The sequence below is a fragment of the Quercus suber genome, unplaced genomic scaffold (assembly GCF_002906115.3).
Source record: "Quercus suber isolate HL8 unplaced genomic scaffold, Cork oak 2.0 scaffold_354, whole genome shotgun sequence".
Classification (NCBI taxonomy): domain Eukaryota; kingdom Viridiplantae; phylum Streptophyta; class Magnoliopsida; order Fagales; family Fagaceae; genus Quercus; species Quercus suber.
In genome coordinates this window covers 420190-448012 of record NW_027069806.1, presented here as the reverse complement: position 1 = coordinate 448012, position 27823 = coordinate 420190, and the positions used below count along the sequence as shown (strand labels likewise).

Sequence of the window (27823 nt, the reverse complement as noted above, 5' to 3'; positions counted from 1 at the left end):
ATTTTCTTACCTATATTGTTGAAGATGAATACGAAAGTTATTATGATGCAATTAAATTTTTTGATGTACCATTATTGTTGGAAGTTTTTAACAAATTATTAGATTATGTCTAATCACACTTGGAATGGGTTGAGCTTCCACTTAAGGTTAAACCTATTGGTTGCAAGTGGGTGTTTAAAACAAAATTTGTATGGTTGCAAATGAGTTTTTAAAAGAAACTTATAACTGAATGGGATCATAGATAAGTATAAGGCATGCTTGGTAGCTAAAGGCTATAAGCAAAAATATCGTGTTGATTATTTTATACTTATTCTTTGATTATTAGAATTGCATCTATAAGAATGTTGTTTGTCATTGTATCTATCTACAAACCTATTATACATCATATGGATGTTAAAACTATTTTTCTAATAGGTGAATTAGAAGAAGAAGAAGAAGAAGGGGAAAAAAAAAAAAAAAAACTATATGGAGCAATCTAAGGGTTGTGTTGTCCTTGGACAATAATGTAAAGTTTGTAAATTGGTTAAATCTTTGTATGGATTAAAACAAGCACCTATACAATGACATGGAAATTTTGATATATGATGCTTACACATGGATTTGTGACTTACGGTCATATAATAAGTTAAAAAATAATGAAGGTGTCATTATTTGTTTATATATTGATGACTTACTTATATTTGGAACTAGCCATAATGTTGTACATGATACTAAATTTTTTCTTGCCTCTAAATTTGATATGAAAATTTTGGTTGAGGAAAATGTTATTTAGGGCATTAAGATCCTTAGGGACAATGATTGCATTATACTATCACAATCTCATTATGTGGAGAAAATTCTTAAAAATTTGAACATTTTGATATGTCACCTATGTCTACTCTATATGACTTAAAGGTGCGCCTGGTTAAAAATCGTGGTGATAGTGTTTCACAAGATAAATATGCATAAATTATTGGTAGTTTAATGTTTTTGACAAATTGTACCCGTCCTGATATTGCATAGGCTGTTGGTAGATTGAATAGATACACTCATAATCCTAGTATTGAGCATTGGGATGCAATATCTAAATTATTGAGATATTTAAAGGGGACTTTTGATTTTGATTTTTCATATTGTGGCTATCCTACTATTTTAGAAGGATATTATGATGCTAACTGGATCTCTGATACAAATGAGGTGAAGCCCACTAGTGGATATATGTTTACACTAGCTAGAGGGACTGTCTCTTGGGAGTCAACCAAGCAGACTTGCATAGCGAGATCCACCATGGAAGCAAAGTTAGTGGCCTTAGAGAAGGCTGGGTCCAAAGCCGAATGGCTTAGGAGTTTATTAATTGAGATATCTCTTTTTACTAACTCTATTGCTTTTGTTTGTATTCATTGTGATTGCCAAGCTACCAAAGCATGTACTAAGAATAAAATTTATAATGGGAAAAGTCGACATATCTGATTGTGGCACAATATTGTGAGGTAGCTTATTGGTAATAGTGTTATGTCCTTGGACTTTTTGAGGTTAGAAAGGAACTTGGCCAATTCTTTGACCAAACTACTAGCAAGAAGGCTAGTGAGTGAGACATCTAGGGCGATTGGACTGATACCTAAGTTGTGAAACTATGACTTATGCCCAACCTTTATAATGGGTGATTCCATATAAGGGGTTAAATGGGTAGAGGCCATTAGTGGTCCATGGGCACTGTCATTTGTTATGTGTTTTCCGCTATCTCAGTAAGGAGATTAGTGATGAGTCCATCCCTATGGTATGAGACAGTGCTAAGTTGCAGAATTTGGTGAGAATGAGCTTAGGCTCTTAATGGATCCATATCCCTACTTGTTGGGATGGGGTGTATCTGCATGCACTCCTGATGGATGCCACCGATTAAGGTTGTGTTTGTTTTGGCTTCAAATTACTTCTGGAAATGCTTTTCCGTAAAAATTGAGTGTTTGGTTGAACCAGTAAATTCAGTCAATTGAAATACTTTTCCTCTTTGACCATAAAATAACGTAAAACACCTGTAAAATCATTTCCATTCATATTTTCACTTCAAATCATTTCCGGATCACAGACACCCAAAGAGAGAGAGAGAAAAAGAGCAAGAAAAGGGAGTGGAGATCGCGCCTCAACCCCTAGACGCGCAGGTGAGGTTGCGCCTTCGAGATTGTGCCGGTGAGATCGTCCTGCCGAGATTGTCTCGCCAAGATCGTCTCGTCGCTGATCGCAGCACCGCGTCAATCGCACTAGATCGCACCGGTCTCATCGATCGTAGCACCGCGCTGATCAAGTAAAGATCGAACCCAGTCGCCTCAAACGCCTTCGCTATCACCTTCGCCTTCGAACCCACACGCCTTCGCCTTAAGCAAAGATCGCAGCACAGCACCGACCTACATACCTTCGCCTTTTGACCGTATTTGATGATTTTTTTTTTCTTTGGGTTTTGTTTCTTTTGTGTTTGTGGACTGAGAAATGATATTATATATTTGTTTGGAAGCTGAGAAAATGTGAGCAACATGTAGAAAATGTGTTTTCTATAGTATTTTCAAGAATACAACCAAACACCAGAAAATATTTTTCAAAGCATTTTTTGAAATGCAACCAAACAGCCTGAATACATTTTCCTTTCCCGAAAATAGCATTTCCGGAAAATATTTATTTTTCGGAAAATATTTTACATGAACCAAACACAGCCTAAGTTGCAGATTGTTGGAGGTTGAGCTTTAGGCTCTTAATAGATCCATAATCCTTACTTGTTGGGACGGGGTGTTCTGCACGCACTCCTGATGGATGCCACCTATGTGTGAGTGGGAGTTGTGCCACTTCTTATGAGATTTTTTGGATAGGTCTCTAGAGCTCTTATAAAACCTAGTGGCGCATGGCTTGGATAAGGCGCCAACCTGCTTAAGAACAACCTTGATAAAGAAAGTAATGTGAGTGGTAAGTTTGGTTTACTAATAGCTTGGTTAAAAGAGTTTTAACTCCACCATTGTCTTTTAGTTCCTACTTATTTATCCTATGTATGGTTAAAACCTTCTGATACCATATTGATGCATGCTTTCTTTAGTTGCATGCCTTTCCTATTTTGTGTTTGTAACATGTGGGGGATTGTTTGTGTGGGTGTGTGTTCCAAACACTTTTATTCTTATTTATTTTCTAGCCGTTGGAAATTTATAAGTAAAATAGTCGTTGGGCAATTATGATAAAAATAGCCATTAAACAATAATTAATAATATATCCATTGGACTTTTAAGGGTTATTAGTAACCAATAATTATAAACTATTATCTTCATAAGTAGCCTATATAATACTCATCATAACACATTTTTTCAAAATGATCTTTTTACTACTCTATATTTTAGATATACACAACTCTATTATCATTCTCTCCCACATATTTTTCTACAAGAATATTTTTTAAGCAAAGGTAATAGAAGGTTGTTCTTAAACCTTTTGTGAGTGGAAGTGCGTACATCACAAAGGTCGATGCTATAGTCTAATCTTAGGGGGTTGTTTGGCCAAGAGAACCAATCGTACCAAGTTTTACTCTAGGAGAGACGAATCAACCTTTAAGGACAACGCTCTTTGTGTGATTCTATAGCACTATGAGACTGTTCCTAATTTTGCTTAAATTTATATTATTATTGCCTATTTACATTCTAGCTAATTATTTGGTATATTGTTTGTTGTATCAAACTTGTTTATTCACTAAAATATTTCCAACATAGTCATTCTTCATGAATAGCTAATCTTTAAAATGCGGAATAACTATTCATCTTTACAAGGGTTGTAATAACTATTCCTTTGTAGGTGTACGAATTTCTAAAATTAATATATTTTCAAATAAACAAACTTTCCATATGCACATAACAATTATGAAAATAAAAAATCATTAAAAAATAATTAATCTCTCTTTCAAATTTAAAAAAAAATTATTTTTTATGAAATATAATTATATGAGTAAAATATTTCCTAAAATATATCTTAATTTTGAAAAAAATTGCTTTCATTCCATTTTTTTTAGGGTTTTATTATTATATTGTCACCAAATAAATGAATAGTAATAAGTATTACATTACAACATCTTTTATTCCTTGTAATATCAATTCTTATTCCTATGTAATTACCGTTACAGTCTACTAAATGTGTCCTAAAGATATATATATATTGGGTATACAAGTGTGAATGGGCTTCTCATGTTAAAAAAAAAAAAAAATTGGTGAATTAATATAAGAGAATTGAGCCCAAACTCATTTGTATGAGCTTTTAAATCAGTTGTTATCCTTAATCCTTATATGTTAACCCTTCATTTGGAATGTCCTCAATCCATTACCTTCCCAAATTATTATCCCTCCAAATCCTCCGCTTCCTCAATTTCAATAACTTATTATTTTGACTACATAATGACAATTATATACTTGGGCGAGTGTTTGTGTAATCAATGGTAGATAAATATTAGCCACAATTGGAGAAAGAAGCAAGAGAAGTAGGGGAAATTTTTAAATGGTGTTAAATGATGTTTTTGATTAGAGAGCAAATTGGATATTTTTGAAAAAAAATTTGTAATACATAATATTAGCCCAAACCATAGGGAATATTTTTGTTTTTTATCCTAAGAATGTATATTATATAGAGCAATATAGTTTTCAAATAACATCCTCAACAAATGATACATTTAGCTAAACATCAAGAGTTTAGCCCTTTTGGATATACACCATTATCAGTTTCTTTAAGATTTTCTCTTGTCTCTCCGTGTGTGTGTTAAAAATATTTATCCTCCCCATGACCATTTTAACTGCATAAATTACTCAATATATTTAAGATTGAATTTTTTTAAGATAATGCAATAGTTTTTTAGAGAAAGGGACAATGAACACTAAACGTCTATATTAGATACGCTAGAAAATAACTTAGATAGAACATGAAAATTAATTAGAAAGGGAAAATTTACTATAACTTTTTTTTTTTGGGCTCCGCCCTTGGTTTTTGTGTCCTATACGTATTCTATTTGTGTGTGTATGCGTGTATTTTTTTTTTTTTTTTTTTTGAAATTATACAATATCAACTCAATAAGCACGATTCATATTAATATTTCATGAGAAGCCATAAGACGTTACCACCACAAGCAATAATATATATATATATATATATATATCTCAATTCAGATCAACATTAAACACCATTCATTAAAAGTATTTAGTGTTGTAAATAAAATGATAAAAAAAAAATACTTGCATCAAGGAACACATATGAATTAGTTAATAATAGGACAATAAGGGAATGAACCTCTAGTAGGAGATCCTCCTAGAAGAAGTGAATATTTTTTATTGGAAATTTAAAAAAGTAGAATTCTAAAAATCAAATAGTCATCAATCTAAGGTAGAGATACAAGGAAAAAATAATCCAACAAATAATGAAAAAAAAATTGAGAGAGAGAGAGAGAGAACCTTTTTGTATGGGAAAAATATGCTTAGAATGGGAGAGAGTGACAAATTTATAGTAAGATGATGAGAATAAGAAGAGCCAATATAAAGGAAGATGAAGGGGCAAAATAATATGTAAAGTTAAAATAGCCCAAGAAGAATATATATATATATATATAAACAATACTTTTGTTTGATTTTCCATTAATCTATTATATAGATTATAACATCAAAATTAAAGTAGATGAATATGTAAAGTTAAAACTGTCTAAAGTAAATTTGTAAAGCCAATATATTTATATATTAATATTGTAAAAAAATAAAGGTAAAAAAATAAATATGAAAAAGACAAATTGTGTGGCCAATGACGTAGCGATCATGTAACTTAACAGGAGCGTAGTAATAATAAAAATCACATTACAGCTTTTAGATATATATATATATATATATATATTATTGCTTGTGGTGGTAACGTCTTATGGCTTCTCATGAAATATTAATATGAATCGTGCTTATTGAGTTGATATTGTATAATTTCAAAAAAAAAAAAAAAAAAAATACACGCATACACACACAAATAGAATACGTATAGGACACAAAAACCAAGGGCGGAGCCCAAAAAAAAAAAGNTACCCAACAAAAGCTCCATGCTATTGCTTAACCAAAACTCTTTCTTGACCATACTTAAAAATTCTATGAAAAGACTCATCGAATATTAAAGAAACATTTTTGCTATTTGACTTAGTAATGAATACGTCTAGTGACAGATCTAGTTAGTTAATTTTTTTGAACAACTTGTTGAAGTGGTAGGTTGTGAGTGGCGTTAGTATTCATGTAAAAGTGATGTTCACCATCACAATTTACCACAAGTTATGAAAAGAGACGTGTCCATGGCAAAGTTGCTTAATAAAGTACTATTAGCTGAAAATCAAGAAAATATATATTATTCCATAAAGAGTGCAAATCTTCTCTCTGTCTCATCTCTCAAACATTTAAAGAAAATAGAAACAACAAAACCACTTAGAAAAATGATATTCTTTCCTCTGAGTTGTTTACAACCTCTATTTTAACCACATGGTTCAGTTTTGTTTGAGATCCATACAGATATACATATATACGTATCTCAACAAAGCTTATGCCCATCACACTTGAGATGACCTGCAAAGTCTGTTAAGCTTACTTCAAAAGTCTTTGGTTTAACATTGATCATATCTTCCTTGTGCATATTTCTAATTGGACCTCTAGATTGGAAAAAGAAGGCTCCATTCAACATCAAATCACCCTTTGAACTCCAATACCATGATCTCCATTCACTCTCAGAGATAGAATTTAAGCAACCTAAATAAAATCATTTTCGTGCGCTTAGTTTAGCCTACCATGATCTAGATTCTACTTTGGGCAATGATTCTTTTAAGTTATATTAGCTAAATTCTTGCACGATATGTGTAGTGCAACTTATTATTAGTTTTCTCCAATATTTCAATAAGTTTTGGTAAGAATCTTTTAGCTTAGCTGGTTGACACCTCATAATGTTTTTAATAGAGACATCCAGGCTTTAAATCCCCACCCTAACTATTGATGTATAAAAAAAAAATTTCAATAAATTTATTTGTAAGAAATTGTAATTTTAGTTATTTTATAGACGAAATAGAAAAAAATTATGAATAGTGTAATAGTGATTTTATCATACTATATATGTTTTACAAATTGAAAATTGCATGATATAATGGATAATATAGATAGGCATGTTTCATGTCTACTAAAAAATGCAAATGTCCGTCAATAATTTTTTTACATTCTTGATTGTGTGTTATTAAATTTATTTTATTTTTCCTTTTTGTTAGACATTGTTTCAATTTTTACAAAAACAAATAAATTTGAGCAATAATAACATATTTTAAATCAATTGTTTCTCACATAACAAAAAATTCAATTGTTTCTCATATAAATCTTAGAAAAATGATAATTAAAATTTTATTATGCTTAAAATAATTAATATAACACAATAAACACAATTAATCTTTCTAATTACACACAATAAACTTATCTAGATGAATTAACAAATATTTAATTTTTTATGGCTTTTGAGTCAATTGTTATCAAAGCAACAAAACATGAGGAATAATGTCATATTCTAAATTTATTATTATTTTTTTAACTAAAAATTATTTCTTATATAGATTTTATAAAAATAATCATATAAATTCATTTGATATAAATAATTAAAGCATAACTATAAATAATTAATATATGCATTTAATCTATTGTCTAATTTAATGAACTAATATTTTGATATAAATACAAACTATAAAAGTCTAAATAAAGGTAATTTCAAGAAATGTGCCACATAATACAATTCCATATTCACCTATGTGAAATCTCTGTTTATATATATTGATCGCCCACCATTTTAGAATTTAACCGGGTAATGCTTGAGCAGAATGTCAAAGAGCATGCACCCAACAAAAGATCAAAAGCTTCATGCTATTGCTAAACTAGAACTCTTTCTTGACCATACTTAAAGATTATATGAAAAGACATCACCAAATATTAAAGAAACATTTTGCTATTTGACTCAGTAAAGGAATAAGTTTAGCAACAAGTCTAGCTAAACAATTAAATTTGCACAACTTGTTGAAGTGGTAAGTTGTGAGTGACATTAGTAGTGTGTTTATGTAAAAATGATGTCCACCATTCACAATTTACCACAAGTTATAAAAAGAGTCATGTCCATGATAAAGTTGCGTACTAATAGCCCAAAAACATGAAAATATTACTCCATAAAGAGTGCAAATCTTCTCTCTGTCTCATCTCTCAAACATTCACAGAAAATAGAAACAGCAAAACCACTAAAAACAATGATATTATTCCCTCCTAGTTGTTTACTGCTACAACATCTGTTTTAACTAGATGGTTCAGTTCTGTTTGAGATTCATATAGATATACATGTATACGTATCTCAACAAGGCTTATGCTCATCGCACTTGATATAACCTGCAAAATCTGTCAAGCTTACTTCAAAAGTTCCTGGTTTAGCATTGATCATATCACCCTCTGAACTCCATTACCATGAACTCCACTCATTCTCAGGTGTATACTCCTTCTTCGACACATAGACCACACCCATATGAATGTTGTTAATATACACTAATCAACACCTAGACCACACCCACATGAATGTTGTTCTCAGGTGTATACTCCCTCTTCGACACATAGACCACACCCATATGAATGTTGTTAATATACACTAATCAACACCTAGACCACACCCACATGAATGTTGTTAATATACACTATCGAATGTATGCATACTGCATGTGACAGTGCATGCATTTTATGTGTGGATTTTTTAAAATATTTTTGAGTGCCATTGCTTGTAGTGTGCTTAACTCCTTACAAGCTGCCTCTGGAGAAGCGATAAACCGATTACCTTGGCTAAGTATGGTAGGATGTTGGCTACCACCAATAGCTAGCATACATGAACCAATGAGTGTAGTCATTGTTGACAACATGAACAAACCCGTATCGACATCTTGGCATCCTTTGAACCAAACCCTTATCAAAGTGATTGAAAGCAAGAGTTATAATTAATTTGCATGACTTCATCACCGGAGAAGCTATCATTTGCACAAACAGCATCACCTAAAACATACATAAATGCACGCTCATTATCATTAATAAATCCTTTAGAAAATATAGTAATTTTTTTTTTTAGTTTGAATTATGGTTGATGTTACCTCGTTATGATTGGTGAGAAGTGGCAATTGGAGATGGTAATGGCTGTGGATCCTTGAATGGCATCGATGAGTCCGTCATCACAATTTGACATAGAAACATGATCAATCCAAATATTTGTGGTTCCATAAATTGAGATCCCATCACCATCACTCTTTAAACGTTGGCCAAAGTGGCTCAGGCTGGATCACTGCATGGCGTAAGGTTCCTAGTTTAGGGTTCACCATGTTATCATCTGATGAATCCCTTACCACATAGATTTTCCCATACTTGACTCCTGTTGTCCAATGGCCAAATCCTAGGACACAATTGGCTAGCCTCTTGCGATTTTTAGCCCAATCTTTTTGGCATATCCAACATTGATAAATTGGGTTTGTAGTTAAATTTCTCTTTGTGTATATTTGCCTAAATTTCTCTTTGTGCTTTTGGTTCTGTTCAAAGGCCCTGCATGAAAGTTATAGTTGCAAACTAATTATTTAAATTTCTACATATCTACCAATAAGTCATAAAATGTAAAAGACTGGGAAAAAAAGAAGAATTACTAATCCAGCCATACAAAAAACACCATCTAAAAAATGATTTAGTTTTACTTTTTATTAAAATAGTTAGATACTTCTTAATTAATATTTGTTTATGTAATGCACACAAATATATAGCTTCAAGCTATATTTAATATAATTCTTTGTAAATATAAATCACTTAATAACTATCAGTTGTATTAATATTTTTATAATCTTAACATTAAATTACAAGTTCTCTTTATACTTAGCATTTATATACAAAACAAATTTCATATTAATCAAATATCATTTAGTTTTTATTCTTTGATTATATATCATGATATTTTACAAACGTAATAGGCATAGAGAGACACAATAATCTAACCATAAATTTCTCAAAATATTCTTCAAATGAAAAATTAATTAAAGATGTAACATCAACGAAATGTATGTCACATAATGATATAATCAGGAACTCAAACACTACTAAGTCATTGATTCATGCATGAAAATGGTCTTACTTGTGGACATGGTTGTTGAAATGATCAGTGACATCCTCAGGATTTGGCTGATAGGCCTCGAGGGCAGCCTTCCTGGCTTTCTTCGGCTCGATTCTGCCACACTTCATCATAATCCGCAATGTGAGCCCTCATGATTGTTGGAAATATAGCAACAAAATCACATATTAATAGCAATCTAAGCTTGATAGATTCCATGGTTCACTGGACTTTTCCCTGTGGAGAGATTTAAAATTCTAAAGCATTAGTCAATGGCATGATTAAATGTTTTTCCAGTCCACATGCTTTCTTTATCAACATGAACGACATGGAATCATATATATTTGGGTTTAGAGGCATTTTATTTAAAAGCAACAAAAGAACCTATTTGGGTTTTTATTTTTTAAGCATGTTTTTGAGTAATCAAAATCCCAACTGATTTTATCCACGTTAGAAAAAAAAGTTTCAAAATAGATGAGTTGAAAATGAAAAGAAAGGAATACCTTTTTTTTTTTTTTTTCAATACGCATGGCCTAATCCAATTTAACCAAACAAATATGTATGATGAAATCAAATAGATTTTGACTGAAAAATTACTCAAATTAACTATATTAATAAATTTTGATTCCTATCACCAAAACACATTAATTTTAAACAAATAAAATAAAATAAAATAAATGGCCATTTTGAGGAGATTAAACATAACATTTTAGCACTATTTCAACTTTCTTGATAAGTAATGTAAACAAAGAAGGAATAAGTGTTAACCTTATGTCAATTAAAAAAAAAAAATGGTGTTAACCTTATGTATTGAGTAAACTTACTTAAGACGATTAAATATGAGATCTTCACATGCCTTATTAGTTTATGTCATCCTCTTTGCTAATCTAACAAAATTTCACGTTCAATCAAAAGTTATCTACATAATTCTTCACTTTATATTATGAACATTTTCTATTTTTACTCTCTACAATCCTATCAATATTGTTAGCAAACTTGTAATGATTAAATAAGTAAAACTCACAAAAAATTAGGAAAAAAAAAAAAACTGGCCTTTTATGCTCCCCATGTTTGGTTTCATAGATCCCTTTATTAATCTGCAAAATTAAATATTTATTAATCTCAATAAATCAAATGATGAACCAAAAAAGAAAAAAAACACTTGGAACTAATAACAGCGGCTAGGAAGTCTTAGAGAAAATATAAGATTTGAAACTTGTGATATATATATATATATAATTTTTTTTTTATAATAGAGTTTTAGTTGAAATATAATTTTATATCTTTTAATACTTAGCTAATAGGGTTTATAACGTGCAAATTTTTATTAAAAAAAAAAAAAAAAACTTTAACGTACAACTATTTTTTTATCTTAAAAAAAAAAAAAGTTCTCCTGGATGTATCAAAAAAAATCTCTTATTTGTTTCCGGACTTGAATCTATCCAAAACAAATCCCTTATTAGTTGCCGGACTTGAATATGTTTTTTTTTGGGATAAAAATCGTGTATTAAAAAAAATGAAAAATTGTAGATTATTCATAAAGTGAAGGGGAAAAAAAAAAAAAAACTGATATCAACATTAAGTTTTTGTATCTATCAAAAGATAAATAGAGGAAAAGTTGATAAGAAAAATTAAATTTTTGTGCCTATACAAAAATTAGTAAAGGAAAAGTTGATAAGAACAATTAAAATTTTGTGTCTATCTAAAAAATTGTTGCAATTTGGTGCAGCTACAACTTCTGAGTCCAAATTTTATTATATAGTATATGATATAATATGATATTTCAATTTCATAAATTTCCTTAAAAGTTTTAGCTTTTGAAAGCCCTTAACCAAATCAACAATATTACCCCGGAATTTTCTTAATTTGTAGAGGTCTCAAGTTTGAATCATGTAATAGAAAGTGTTTATAAAAAACTTCACACTCGTGATTTAATGCCCATTAATGCCCTTGTGGGATTGGGAGAGCATCTATGACTCACTAATTTTTCCACTTGCAAGTTCAAACCTAACGATTATAATGCTATTATAATAACATTTAAGCACAAAAGTCATTTTGATCACCCTTTTATTTTTTTTAATTAAAAAAAGGTTTTGTTAATGGCCCTTAGAGCATTTGTTAATAGACAATTTTAGGAAAGTTTTAATTTCACTTTCATGAAAAAAAAAAAAATTAGTTACTTTTTTCTTTTTCTTTTCCTTATATAAAATTTCTAAATTTTTTTCATAAATCAATACTTTTAAGACATCTATTAACTTTTCAAAACAATTAAAAAAAAAAAACGTATTGAAAAAAAAAAAAAAAAGGTATTCCTTTCTTTTCATTTTCAACTCATCTATTTTGAAACTTTTTTTTCTAACGTGGATAAAATCAGTTGGGATTTTGATTACTCAAAAACATGCTTAAAAAATAAAAACCCAAATAGGTTCTTTTGTTGCTTTTAAATAAAATGCCTCTAAACCCAAATATATATGATTCCATGTCGTTCATGTTGATAAAGAAAGCATGTGGACTGGAAAAACATTTAATCATGCCATTGACTAATGCTTTAGAATTTTAAATCTCTCCACAGGGAAAAGTCCAGTGAACCATGGAATCTATCAAGCTTAGATTGCTATTAATATGTGATTTTGTTGCTATATTTCCAACAATCATGAGGGCTCACATTGCGGATTATGATGAAGTGTGGCAGAATCGAGCCGAAGAAAGCCAGGAAGGCTGCCCTCGAGGCCTATCAGCCAAATCCTGAGGATGTCACTGATCATTTCAACAACCATGTCCACAAGTAAGACCATTTTCATGCATGAATCAATGACTTAGTAGTGTTTGAGTTCCTGATTATATCATTATGTGACATACATTTCGTTGATGTTACATCTTTAATTAATTTTTCATTTGAAGAATATTTTGAGAAATTTATGGTTAGATTATTGTGTCTCTCTATGCCTATTACGTTTGTAAAATATCATGATATATAATCAAAGAATAAAAACTAAATGATATTTGATTAATATGAAATTTGTTTTGTATATAAATGCTAAGTATAAAGAGAACTTGTAATTTAATGTTAAGATTATAAAAATATTAATACAACTGATAGTTATTAAGTGATTTATATTTACAAAGAATTATATTAAATATAGCTTGAAGCTATATATTTGTGTGCATTACATAAACAAATATTAATTAAGAAGTATCTAACTATTTTAATAAAAAGTAAAACTAAATCATTTTTTAGATGGTGTTTTTTGTATGGCTGGATTAGTAATTCTTCTTTTTTTCCCAGTCTTTTACATTTTATGACTTATTGGTAGATATGTAGAAATTTAAATAATTAGTTTGCAACTATAACTTTCATGCAGGGCCTTTGAACAGAACCAAAAGCACAAAGAGAAATTTAGGCAAATATACACAAAGAGAAATTTAACTACAAACCCAATTTATCAATGTTGGATATGCCAAAAAGATTGGGCTAAAAATCGCAAGAGGCTAGCCAATTGTGTCCTAGGATTTGGCCATTGGACAACAGGAGTCAAGTATGGGAAAATCTATGTGGTAAGGGATTCATCAGATGATAACATGGTGAACCCTAAACTAGGAACCTTACGCCATGCAGTGATCCAGCCTGAGCCACTTTGGCCAACGTTTAAAGAGTGATGGTGATGGGATCTCAATTTATGGAACCACAAATATTTGGATTGATCATGTTTCTATGTCAAATTGTGATGACGGACTCATCGATGCCATTCAAGGATCCACAGCCATTACCATCTCCAATTGCCACTTCTCACCAATCATAACGAGGTAACATCAACCATAATTCAAACTAAAAAAAAAAATTACTATATTTTCTAAAGGATTTATTAATGATAATGAGCGTGCATTTATGTATGTTTTAGGTGATGCTGTTTGTGCAAATGATAGCTTCTCCGGTGATGAAGTCATGCAAATTAATTATAACTCTTGCTTTCAATCACTTTGATAAGGGTTTGGTTCAAAGGATGCCAAGATGTCGATACGGGTTTGTTCATGTTGTCAACAATGACTACACTCATTGGTTCATGTATGCTAGCTATTGGTGGTAGCCAACATCCTACCATACTTAGCCAAGGTAATCGGTTTATCGCTTCTCCAGAGGCAGCTTGTAAGGAGTTAAGCACACTACAAGCAATGGCACTCAAAAATATTTTAAAAAATCCACACATAAAATGCATGCACTGTCACATGCAGTATGCATACATTCGATAGTGTATATTAACAACATTCATGTGGGTGTGGTCTAGGTGTTGATTAGTGTATATTAACAACATTCATATGGGTGTGGTCTATGTGTCGAAGAGGGAGTATACACCTGAGAACAACATTCATGTGGGTGTGGTCTAGGTGTTGATTAGTGTATATTAACAACATTCATATGGGTGTGGTCTATGTGTCGAAGAAGGAGTATACACCTGAGAATGAGTGGAGTTCATGGTAATGGAGTTCAGAGGGTGATATGATCAATGCTAAACCAGGAACTTTTGAAGTAAGCTTGACAGATTTTGCAGGTTATATCAAGTGCGATGAGCATAAGCCTTGTTGAGATACGTATACATGTATATCTATATGAATCTCAAACAGAACTGAACCATCTAGTTAAAACAGATGTTGTAGCAGTAAACAACTAGGAGGGAATAATATCATTGTTTTTAGTGGTTTTGCTGTTTCTATTTTCGGTGAATGTTTGAGAGATGAGACAGAGAGAAGATTTGCACTCTTTATGGAGTAATATTTTCATGTTTTTGGGCTATTAGTACGCAACTTTATCATGGACATGACTCTTTTTATAACTTGTGGTAAATTGTGAATGGTGGACATCATTTTTACATAAACACACTACTAATGTCACTCACAACTTACCACTTCAACAAGTTGTGCAAATTTAATTGTTTAGCTAGACTTGTTGCTAAACTTATTCCTTTACTGAGTCAAATAGCAAAATGTTTCTTTAATATTTGGTGATGTCTTTTCATATAATCTTTAAGTATGGTCAAGAAAGAGTTCTAGTTTAGCAATAGCATGAAGCTTTTGATCTTTTGTTGGGTGCATGCTCTTTGACATTCTGCTCAAGCATTACCCGGTTAAATTCTAAAATGGTGGGCGATCAATATATATAAACAGAGATTTCACATAGGTGAATATGGAATTGTATTATGTGGCACATTTCTTGAAATTACCTTTATTTAGACTTTTATAGTTTGTATTTATATCAAAATATTAGTTCATTAAATTAGACAATAGATTAAATGCATATATTAATTATTTATAGTTATGCTTTAATTATTTATATCAAATGAATTTATATGATTATTTTTATAAAATCTATATAAGAAATAATTTTTAGTTAAAAAAATAATAATAAATTTAGAATATGACATTATTCCTCATGTTTTGTTGCTTTGATAACAATTGACTCAAAAGCCATAAAAAATTAAATATTTGTTAATTCATCTAGATAAGTTTATTGTGTGTAATTAGAAAGATTAATTGTGTTTATTGTGTTATATTAATTATTTTAAGCATAATAAAATTTTAATTATCATTTTTCTAAGATTTATATGAGAAACAATTGAATTTTTTGTTATGTGAGAAACAATTGATTTAAAATATGTTATTCTTGCTCAAATTTATTTGTTTTTGTAAAAATTGAAACAATGTCTAACAAAAAGGAAAAATAAAATAAATTTAATAACACACAATCAAGAATGTAAAAAAATTATTGACGGACATTTGCATTTTTTAGTAGACATGAAACATGCCTATCTATATTATCCATTATATCATGCAATTTTCAATTTGTAAAACATATATAGTATGATAAAATCACTATTACACTATTCATAATTTTTTTCTATTTCGTCTATAAAATAACTAAAATTACAATTTCTTACAAATAAATTTATTGAAATTTTTTTTTTATACATCAATAGTTAGGGTGGGGATTTAAAGCCTGGATGTCTCTATTAAAAACATTATGAGGTGTCAACCAGCTAAGCTAAAAGATTCTTACCAAAACTTATTGAAATATTGGAGAAAACTAATAATAAGTTGCACTACACATATCGTGCAAGAATTTAGCTAATATAACTTAAAAGAATCATTGCCCAAAGTAGAATCTAGATCATGGTAGGCTAAACTAAGCGCACGAAAATGATTTTATTTAGGTTGCTTAAATTCTATCTCTGAGAGTGAATGGAGATCATGGTATTGGAGTTCAAAGGGTGATTTGATGTTGAATGGAGCCTTCTTTTTCCAATCTAGAGGTCCAATTAGAAATATGCACAAGGAAGATATGATCAATGTTAAACCAAAGACTTTTGAAGTAAGCTTAACAGACTTTGCAGGTCATCTCAAGTGTGATGGGCATAAGCTTTGTTGAGATACGTATATATGTATATCTGTATGGATCTCAAACAAAACTGAACCATGTGGTTAAAATAGAGGTTGTAAACAACTCAGAGGAAAGAATATCATTTTTCTAAGTGGTTTTGTTGTTTCTATTTTCTTTAAATGTTTGAGAGATGAGACAGAGAGAAGATTTGCACTCTTTATGGAATAATATATATTTTCTTGATTTTCAGCTAATAGTACTTTATTAAGCAACTTTGCCATGGACACGTCTCTTTTCATAACTTGTGGTAAATTGTGATGGTGAACATCACTTTTACATGAATACTAACGCCACTCACAACCTACCACTTCAACAAGTTGTTCAAAAAAATTAACTAACTAGATCTGTCACTAGACGTATTCATTACTAAGTCAAATAGCAAAAATGTTTCTTTAATATTCGATGAGTCTTTTCATAGAATTTTTAAGTATGGTCAAGAAAGAGTTTTGGTTAAGCAATAGCATGGAGCTTTTGTTGGGTAAATGCTCTTCAACTTTCTGCTCGAGCATTAAACGGTTAAATATGAAAGGGCTTAAATGGAAGGGCAATCTAACTTAAAATTAACTTGAAAGAGGTATTGCCCAAAATAGACTCCAGATCATGGCAGCTAAGCCAAGCCATAGAGCTTGAAGATGATTTTATTTAGGTTGCTTAATGGGAGTAAATAAGCCAATCTGGAACTAAAATGAGTAGCTTTATCATCTATTCCTTGGGCTATATACCCAAAAATAATTAATTCTGACTACTTAATATAAGCATCTGAAATAAATTCTCAGATTATATTTCTGCTAATACAGGAGTAGTTCTGACTACTTAATATAAGTATCTGAAATAAATTCTCAGATTATATTTCTGCTAATACAGGAGAAGTCAGTCACATGGGAAAGATTAACTTAAATTAGCAACGCAATAGTTAGATTATTATTTCTGCTAAATTAATTCAAAAACATCCAGGTTCAGAGATGCTTAGCAAATTAAAAATGAACTTGAAATAAAATTCAACAGAACCCAATGTGGAAAGACGGTCAACCAGCCAAAGATGAAAAAACTTGGCAGTTTCCATTTCAAACAAAGCCAAGTCAACAATTTGAACCTACAACACTAGCTCATGGAACTATGCTGGAGCGAAAGATTATACAATGCAACTCAAAATAGGAATCAACCAGCAGGAACAATCCACTCTTCAATAAAGAAATCCAGTCTCCACTTTAGGACATCTGTCGCCACATAAATTTAAATTTCTAATTTGTGGTAAATTATTAACACAAAACCACTCAGATTTACAACCTCCAAAAGAAGCAATTTCTGCAAGAATGTTTTCTTAAGGCATGTCCCTCCTATATTTGAAGCACAAAGGATACTGAAATAATACTACCAAGGTCACAGCTTATTTGAACAGGTATAAGACATGTAGATGTTTAACACGTTCAAATTAAATAGACATAATGGAGATAAGACTGGTTCTCCGGATGCTGCATAAGACTGAAATCATATTTCAGAAGATCTGCGATGACATAATCTACCACCCTGCAACCTCATTTCCCCTTGAATATTGCAAAGCCAGAGTTGCTGTATATACAGTTTGCCTATGATTATTGTAACTTCTCCAGCAACTTGACCTTTGTTTTAATGCTTACCACTGGTTACTACACCAATCTGGACAAATTGAACAACCAGAATAAGTTTTAAGAATTTTTAAGGAAAATACACTCCTATATGATTAGGGAAAATATAGGGTAAAACTAGTTTGGAACATATGAACTGTAATCTAGTTGTCTCATCAACTCAGTAGCAAACTTCTCTCTCTGTAGAATTCATTACGGATTCTTACAAAGAAGAAAGAGAGAGAAACAAACTATGTTCAGAGAATGCTGCAATCAAAAAAAGACTATGTCACAGCGGTTAACCTTTCAGTCTATACTCCTCAAGTTATCAACTTTTGGTGCAGAGGCACTTCAAGCTTAAGCAACTTGGTAAACTGCAGAACAGACATATATAAATGGCATTCAGCAGCGTGTTCCAACAGAGCTCATGATGATGCAAAAACATTGGCTCTTAAGAGTTGAAGCAAACACAAACACATTGGCTCTTAACAGAGTTTGTGCCCTTTACACGCATAAGCTTGGATACATATAAACCAGATTATAAAGAGCAACAACACATGTTCAAACAAACACACCTCACACACCCATGCAAAACCCATCCATATACATCCCCATCCACCCACCCATATGCAATTGCACGCACAGGTATACCTGAGATGTCTTGAGTTCCAGCTCATCCCACTCTAAAGATGGATTGCTTCCTTCCACTATCCCTGTTCCAGCATAGATCAATGCACCAAGACCCTAGGTTCCAAGTTGGTCAGCAGTAAGATGTTGGCAACAGCATGAATACAATTCTTATGAACAATCAACATGGGAGAGGTATTTATCCAAAAAAAAAAAAAGTAGGAAACAGCAATAGAATTAACTTAGGTCAGCGTGACCCTAGATAAATTATTCTTACTACTACTAAAAGCTTATTATTAATAACATTTCTCTTATTAGTTCTGCCCCATCTTAAAAAAATGGGGAACCACTACTCAATCTAACAACAACATCATAAGTTTTGAATGTAGTTCCTACTAGCTAAAAGAGAGGGAGAAAAAAATAAATAAATAAAAGAATTCACTTAGCTGACCTTTTCCACTAATGCTGACCTGATGCCAACAGCAAACTCACTCTCTCCTCCTCCAAACCAACCAACAGGCCCAGCATACATTCCTCGATCAAATACTTCTAAAAAAGATATATAACACAATTTTACAAACATTAGCAACCAAAAACGCTCTTTGGTTTGAAAAAGTAGGTTTTAGAAGGCATATCGAATCTTTTTTCTTTTTCTTTTTTCTTTTTTTTTTGGTATAAGTTAGAAAATTTTTTAAAGAAAATCAAAGAGCCCCCCAGTACACTAGATTTATACGAAGATGGCCAAACTCAAGCAAAGTTACTGCAATCTAGAAAATAAATAGAGGTAGGAAAGGCATGGCCTGGTAACACTGCCATCTAATCAAACAGAAATGTAAAAGGATCAGCTTCAAATCCGTCGTACACCGTTCTGAATCCTCAAAGGCTCGCTTATTTTGTTCCCTCCAAATAGTGCACCTGAGACAGTCTGCCTACGTACAGTACAGACATCAAAACAGGTGCTGAACTGCTTATACAATAAAGTTTCCAGCACTGTCCAGACCTAGGTGACCCATCTGCAGAGCAGGAGCACCTCCACAGTGTGTGTGTTTTAACTTTTTCTTTAAGTTACGTGCTATGTAGCCCGATTAAGAGTACTTTATGTTTGGCCCATGAGGTATATGGTTCAATTCTTAATACTCTCACTTATTCTACATTTTATATTTCAATCCCAGTTCTTAGAATCAAGTTCTTGCAAGTGCATAGGGTATCCAAAAACCATTTTGAAAGTAGGTTCATCCTCTCCTTTCAACAAATTGGGCTCCAAGGTCTAGGACAGCAGTACTACATTAAAGCCATAACTCTGTATGACACCACACCACAGTTCCAAATTTAGAAAAATCTAGTGCTCAATCTACATATTCTACCAACACTACCTCCAACACCACTGCCCCAACCAACACCACCAAGACAGACTTTCTGTAGGACCACTACCACCACATAAACCACTTCATCACCACAAATAGCATAACCAGCACCATCACAACCACCACCTTCCCTTTCACACCCATCACTTATCAGTTTTACTAGCATATCCCAGCTATTCCAAACATTATTCACTTCCATGGACTTTTATACAAGGTCTATACAGTTTTTGAGGTCTTGGTTTCCTTATCATGTTCTACCTTAGTTGTCAACACAAGACAAAATTCTCTTCTCTTAAACTAACACAATCAAACAATACAGATCATTAAGCCAAAGGATTATGGAATGTCATATTTTAAAAAACCAAAAAAATAAAATAAAGAAATTTAGGACAGCGCAACTGAAAAACTACAGTAAAATAGCAATTACCAGTTTCTGCAATAAACAGACGTGCCTCTTCTGTTGGAAACCCACAAACTGCTGGACTTGGATGAAGGGAAGCCAAGATGTCAAACTGGAAAACAGAGAGACAAAAAAGTAGAACTCTCTAAATAATACAGGTAACAGGAGAATGAAAGGAAAACTTCATTTTAAACCTTATAGTGTGGGGGTGGTTTCAAATTTAGACCTTAAACATTTGAAAGTTCCAATTAAAACCTTGAGTTTTTACATCCATTTCAATTCACCCCCTCCATCTAGTTTTCTCTCACACTGTTTGCTAAACACGTGCCTAAAACAAGAATAAAATGATGCAAAAACAACATCATTTTATCCCTAAACAAACAAACAAAAAAGCCACATGGCCACCTACACACTGATCCAACCCTAGCCCCTACAATCCCCTCCGAAACAAACTATTGTATCTTCCATATATTAAAATTCAATATTTTAAACTTTTGGCCAAATTACATTTTAAACTTTATATTAATGGTTTCAAATTGAACCTTAAACTTTGAAATCTTGCATTTAAAACCTCAGACTTTCTTAACTGTAACAAAATTTCCTTAAATCTTTCGTTTAGGGATGACTGAGAAAGTCTAAGATTTTAAATGCAAGATTTGAAATTCCATGGTTTGATTTGCAATCACCCTTAAACAATTGGATCTAAAATGTAATTTGTCCTAAAACTTTGTGAAAGTAAAGAAACTACACTGTGATGTAATTTGGTTTCAAGAGAGTAAACAAGCAGGATGCGAAATATGCAAATTGAATCTGAATCTAAGTTCTACAGGATGGAAGGGAACTTATTATTTTGGACACAGCACTATATTGCTTTCACCTCATCATCCTCGCTTCTTAACCTGCCTGCCAATTGAGCATATAAATGCTGGACTCTTGGGAGTTTCCTTATTGCTTTCTTTGGTTCAACCACAACCCCATTACATACAGCCTGCAAAGCAGAATTCAACAGAATAAGAGTGTAAAGTGTGCACTACAAGGGTGCTGGTGTCAGCTGCTAATGCCATGTCATATGGCAATCTGCTTATATAGATGTTCTAGGTTTAAAGGCCAAAACGAAAAGGCAATTTAAGAATGGTATCATAATTATCAAAATGCCATAACATGAAGAAAATGATGGTGGTTGCTTAGACAACAAAGAAAAACTCAAAAGTGCCAACAGGACTGCAAGAGATAAGCTGGTCACCTATGGACTGCACTGGTCCATTGCCATAGAAAAGGCATGTGACTCAACATGGACAATTAATAGGCTTACTATCCACATACCTAGATCGTCACAGTAGAGTATTTGAGTTTTAGGTGGAATGACAATATGAGATAAACTCTTTTACTCTATACTAGCCATACTCTGTCCAAGGAAAAATAAAAATGTCCTCTCTCTCTCTCTCTCTCACACACACACACACACACACACACAACATGAACTTGAAAGGGCCAAGAATAATAGATAAATTACAAACAACCTTTATGTTTTTTTCAAGTAGTTCAATTACATACAACTAATGGACAATATACAAAAAAAATCTATGCAACAAATCAGTTAAATTGGCAGCAAAATTAAACTTGCCTCTAATTTTTTTCTTATGCTTTCTCGCACTATTGTAAACTCAAGGTGGTCCTTGGGACTGCAAAATCAATACAAGAATAAGTTACTTAAAACAAGTTGGATGTTAGCTAGTCACATGCAATTGAAATTACATCCATCATTGACAATGATATAAACATCCCTTCAAATGAACAACCAATAAGTTTAAAGTAATGAAATATTAACCTGGAAAGCAAGTCCAGTTCTACTTGAAGATCTAGAGTTGTTGATCTACCTCTACCACGGGTTCCAGCCAAAGCCTCACTATTAATGCTAAGACATTTTCTGTGAAATAGTTGCTCTGGCTATTCACAAATTTGATATAAGTTAAACTAAAATAAAAGAGGAAGAGACTAAGAAAAGAGGGAGAGGGTGAGGGAGCTTAATACTGAGTATAATTTAATGAACTTTTGTAGGACGGGCAAAGACAAATTTAGTTTAATTTAATTGGTTCATTGGATTTTATTAGCTAAGGGTTTAGTCATGGTAATCTATATGTGCATTATTATACTCTAATGGAGACAAGTTTATAATGAGTAACATTTCTATTCGAATTATTTCAATGCCTTCGTGCTGATTCCTAGATTTCTGCCCCCACTTGGTGCTAACTCCAAACAACCCTAGGTGCTGATTTCTAGATTTTATTTTTATTTTTCTGTTCTAATTGATTCACTGCATCAATTTTTTTGCATTAGATCACTCACTGTTCTGCATCAGTTTTGGTATCAAAGCGTAACTTGTTCCACATAATTTTACCCTTAAAAATGCTCCAAATGGACAATCATATAAATTAAAACTACTAATTTTATGCTTTCTTTGAATGAAATCGATATTAAACATCCCAAGAAGGATAGGAAATGAAGTCTAATGCTGGGCATCAAGTCCAAGGAATTTGAAAGTGAAATGATTGACAAGTATCACCCAGTTATGGGAACAAGCAATGTAGCTGGTAGCTGAACAGAAAAATGAAAATTCTATAATAAAAAAAAAAATAGTTCCTTCTTGCAAAATTAAACTGAAGGAAAGAATACTTCCTTCATGATCTAAGAAGAAACTGACTGCCTTGTTAGACACATAAGCCATGATAATATGTATCCCATCCTTAGGGAGTGATATAAGGTAAGAAGGTAACAATGAATCCTCACAAGGAGCCTCTGCCTCAGCATATTATCTTAAAGTTGAGTCATGCTACCATCAAAGTATGAAAAAAGAAAAAGGAAACCATGCAAAATCTATTACATCAGCAATAATTTCAAATTGTGCAACACTGTATAGAGAATAACAGAAAAGCTGTGTACAAAAACATAAGCTTAATTAATGTGAGATAAGACATGTAACCCAGTTACCGTGTTTCCAATAAATGCCCTAGCATTAGGTGGCTGTAGGCAAAACTGATAAGCATTTTCCCCTTCAACCTGCAAGTTTAGCTCATGTATGCTAATCTTAATTTGTTACTACAATTTTTACAGAAGTAATCCATTTATCAGTGAAGAAAGATTAAACACTCCCCCCCCCCCCCCCCAAAAAAAAAAAAAAAAAAAGTACCTGTAAACAAGCCAACCATGCTATAGGGTCAATATCAGTAGTGGTTACCACTCTGCTGCTTCGAGCAAGTACAACCTGAATTTTCAAGACAAGATTGATGTTCACAAGTAAAGAAAATGAAATCCTCAAAAACTAATACTAAAGAGAAGCTCAGCAGAGAGATTATTTAGCACCTTAATCAGTGCTGAGTTTCCTGTGTCTATCAGCTGCAAAGCTCTGTTAACAGCAAGATCCCAATAGGTCTTACTGGGAATGTGATTATTGCTTAGAATAAATGTTTTAGGAACTTCTTTGCGCAACTTTACAACAATGGCAGAAACCTGCTTCATTAAAGAATGCATAAACAGGATGGTGTAAAAGACAAACACCCAATATCTAATCATTGTGCAAACCAAATATATGGACCTGGCACATTGTAGCCTGAAGTGCATCAATAGCCATTGCCCATGTCCATGAAAGGGAAGTGTCCCATGCAACAGTAGTGGCAAGCATTGAGCTTCCTTCAAGCTCATCTAGCTCAACCTGTCATTCAGTATCTAGCAGCAGATAGTATTAATACTAACAAGAAACATGACCTAAAGTTACTAACTACATCGTGAAAGAATACAACTTCTCTACCTGAGGGACCATAAAGTAAAAGGAACCAAAATCCTTCCATTCAGATGATATGTTAGACTGTGCATCAAAACGGATAGCCCCATAAGCACGGATTACAGGCACTTATTTGAAAGAAACCTTCAAATAAAGAAAAGAGAAATCAGGATTCCCATTTATATGCTGGCTTTTAAAATGCAAAAAAACCAACAATATAAAATTGATCATTCACCTTAAAATTAGTCCGTGAAATAGACTTGCATTAGTTGTTACTATGTTTCTTGTCCAAGTAAACTAACTACTTGACCATTGCATGCACCAAGCACTAGCAACACTTCTTCTAAAAGAAAAAACAGAAATTTACACCCTTCATTTTGTAACATGCAGATGAGTAGCTAACAATTCACTCGGAGTCTTCATTACTAATTCTTCAAAAATATGAAGTTTGAGCTTACAAATGACAAGGATTCCTCCAAACCATCATATGGCAATTCGTAAAACCATTCACATGTGTTAAATCACATGACACATTAAATAAATCATGCAACTAAAGTTCATGTGGACTGTCGTTTTTTTCTCCAAATCAGTTGGAATGCAAGCAATTAATGAACCGTTTACAAAAACAAATTTCATGTGTTCAGAAAGAAAACGATACAATAAATACAGTAAGGTGGTTGCTGAAATAAGGCCTATTCTAGTCTACACTATCACATTTTCCAATTTGCTATTCTAATTTATAGTGTAATACAAATTTAATTATTAGCACTTAATAAGTAGATAATCACATGAGATAAAAGTATATGAGTTGGATGGTAAATAACGAGAATCTGATTAGCAAAAACAAAAACATTAATAAAATTATAACAGAAAGAAGAAAAAGAAAGAATTTCTTGCAATAAAATTAGGGTCCTGTTAACCTAGGAAGCACATACACTTCATTTGGGGTGTCATACCCGTATCATATTAATGTTATATCCATATCTTACTAGTGTCATACTCATATTATAATTTTTCAAAAATTACTCGTATCATACTAGTGCCGTACCTTACCCGTGTCCTGTGCTTCCTAACTATGAACAAGTGCTTTTAGGGCATTTGATAATAAACTATTTTAAAAAATATCTCCTAAACTAATAATCTCTTAACTTTTCCCATAAAATTATTCAAAAATAATATATATATATGAAATGAGAATAGAATGAGAAGAATACCTCTTAATGGACTTCCAATCGGAATATGAGAATGGATTGATGTGGCGAAAGAAGACGGCGGAGCCGACACCAGCGACACTGACCAAATTGTGAGATTTTGGGGTTGAATTATGGCCATTTCCGTTGAAAATTTCGGAATTGCCAGTTCGAGTTCGACCAGAGAAGAAGCAGCGAGGAAGAAGAAGGTAGTGTTGGGCGTGGAGCCAATCAATGGCTTCGATTTTCTGTTGGATTGGTACCTTCACTCACAATCAACAACACGAGTTTGGGAATGTCCCGCTTAGTTAACAAAAGGGTTTACAAAAATTGAATCGGAGCCAGACATGAATGGAAAACTGGAAGTTATGTTAGTTATGTGCGCGGGAAAGGACTATGTACCCGCAGGAGTTTTGTATTATTTTTTGTGCGATGTTTATTAAAAATTTTACCGTTAACCCACCCAAAAGGATTTTCATTTTGAATGGAAAAAATAGGCACATTGATAATGATTTTATTTGAATAATCAAGGATATAAATTTCAAGTTTTGAAATTTAAGAGATTTAAAAAATATAACCCAAACATAAAGGGTATAAAGTATATTTTAGTTATATTTCTAATTTGTGTTCATTGCTAGTTGGAAGTATCGTTTTTAAGGCCTAAAAGAAAATTTTCTATGATATATAGTAAATACTCATGTCTTAATTGGATTATATTTTTTTCTCGGCCAAAGAAAAAAAAAAGGATTATATTTTTAAATTGTGAATAATATCTTTCAACCAAGGAAAAATATATAGAATTAATGTTCACATGGATGTACTACTTATTCTATTTTCGATTATAATTTACCACTTTTAAAAATTATTTTAAAAGAAAATTAAAAGTCACTCTAACTATTAGTCTAAGACAAAACTAAGTACTATAACTTAAATGCTAATTTTTAGATTTTTCTCTTAAAATTCAGTCATGTGACTATTTAACTAAAAAATACACTTTCATTTCATAAGCAAAAATTCACATAGCAGAATTTTAAAAGGAAAAATTAAGGAACAACATCTAAGTACTATACTTAAGTTTTGCTCAGTATTCTATTACTAATTTACTATTAGTGCCATCTTCTTGGGCCTAAATATTTTTATTTGGGGATAATTTTCTTTGCATGACATGTCATAATTACGACTTTGTACAATGTCTATTTCACAAAAAATTCTTAAATATTTTCAGAGTATAGTGAAATTGTGTTTCTTCTTCTCACATTCATAATGAAACCCATTAAATTTAACGAATGAACTCCGTTATTAAGGTGAAAGAAGTGCGTATTATTCTCCCTGCTCTGAGTAAATAAGAATTACTCCGGTTGTCACCCACAACATTAAACACACATTTTGAAGTCACGATTTCTTTGCAAATTGACGTTTACAATCACAACGGTATTTTCCCTTACCACTTATGGTCGTCCTATCCTATGCACGGTAGATAGGATAGCAGGATAAGGAACAATATATTCATAGCACACCAGCCAGCCACGTGGCAGAATCCATTTATCTTTTACTAGGCCACTACAGATAAGGAAAGACCTTCCAAGTTCCAATACATACTGTGTAGTAGCAGAGCTCACTGGGTTACACAAAATATAGAAGTTTACCTGGAGACGAATAATTCCAGATGTAAATGGTGGTGGATCTGATTTTAACTGTGAAATGGCCGAGTTGAGGGTGTCCATAGCCAATGCAGGTGATGGAACTGTTGGAAAAGTGCGCGTTTCAATGGTTCCGATTGGTGCTCTGGGGTCTCCTTGGCAACCATTCATGGACAATGAACATGATTGATATTTCTGCATTAAAAAACATACATATATATGTGTGTGTGTCAAAGCTGAGTTTGTAAGATACAAAGAAATATACAGACATAACCATAACATGTTGTTGGGGATAAAAAGCGTGGCTTACATGGTGAAAGAAATGAATAGATTGTCTACTGCAGGAAATTGGTGAGGCAGAAATACTGCATTTTGCTGGTTCTGGATCGATGAAACGTGCAACAAAGTGCCCTGAAATACAAGCTGTGGCCATGGAGAGAGAGAGAGAGAGAGCTTTTGGACTATACTACTTTTTTGATGGAATGGTCTATACTACTGTAGTTGATTGCATAATCCGATATGATAGGATATGTGTAATAATAATACCAAATCATAGGGAGAGGGAGGATTAAAATGAAATACACATGCATGGTGGTTAATGTGACACGTGATAGGTCTCACTTTCTGGAATCCATTCTCTATGTAAA

The 27823-nt window shown here is 32.2% G+C and overlaps 1 protein-coding gene and 2 pseudogenes across 1 annotated transcript; 1 reads left to right on the top strand and 2 right to left on the bottom strand.

Annotated features, from left to right (window-relative positions):
* Positions 1-6534: 6534 nt before the first annotated feature.
* LOC136061809 (pectate lyase-like) lies at positions 6535-10277 on the bottom strand (annotated as a pseudogene).
* A 2456-nt stretch (positions 10278-12733) lies between these two features.
* Positions 12734-16561, top strand: LOC111987588 (probable pectate lyase 3; annotated as a pseudogene).
* Positions 16562-17613: 1052 nt separating this feature from the next.
* LOC111987571 (isochorismate synthase 2, chloroplastic) lies at positions 17614-27677 on the bottom strand. The gene is given in 16 exon segments (XM_024019288.2): positions 17614-18229; positions 18829-18921; positions 19256-19353; positions 20596-20680; positions 21446-21556; positions 22193-22250; positions 22397-22515; positions 23557-23625; positions 23756-23830; positions 23929-24075; positions 24161-24277; positions 24374-24474; positions 24477-24490; positions 25561-25799; positions 27183-27371; positions 27487-27677. Coding segments are annotated over 16 exon segments (1668 nt in total). The 5' UTR covers positions 27610-27677; the 3' UTR covers positions 17614-18199.
* Between the last annotated feature and the right edge of the window lie 146 nt (positions 27678-27823).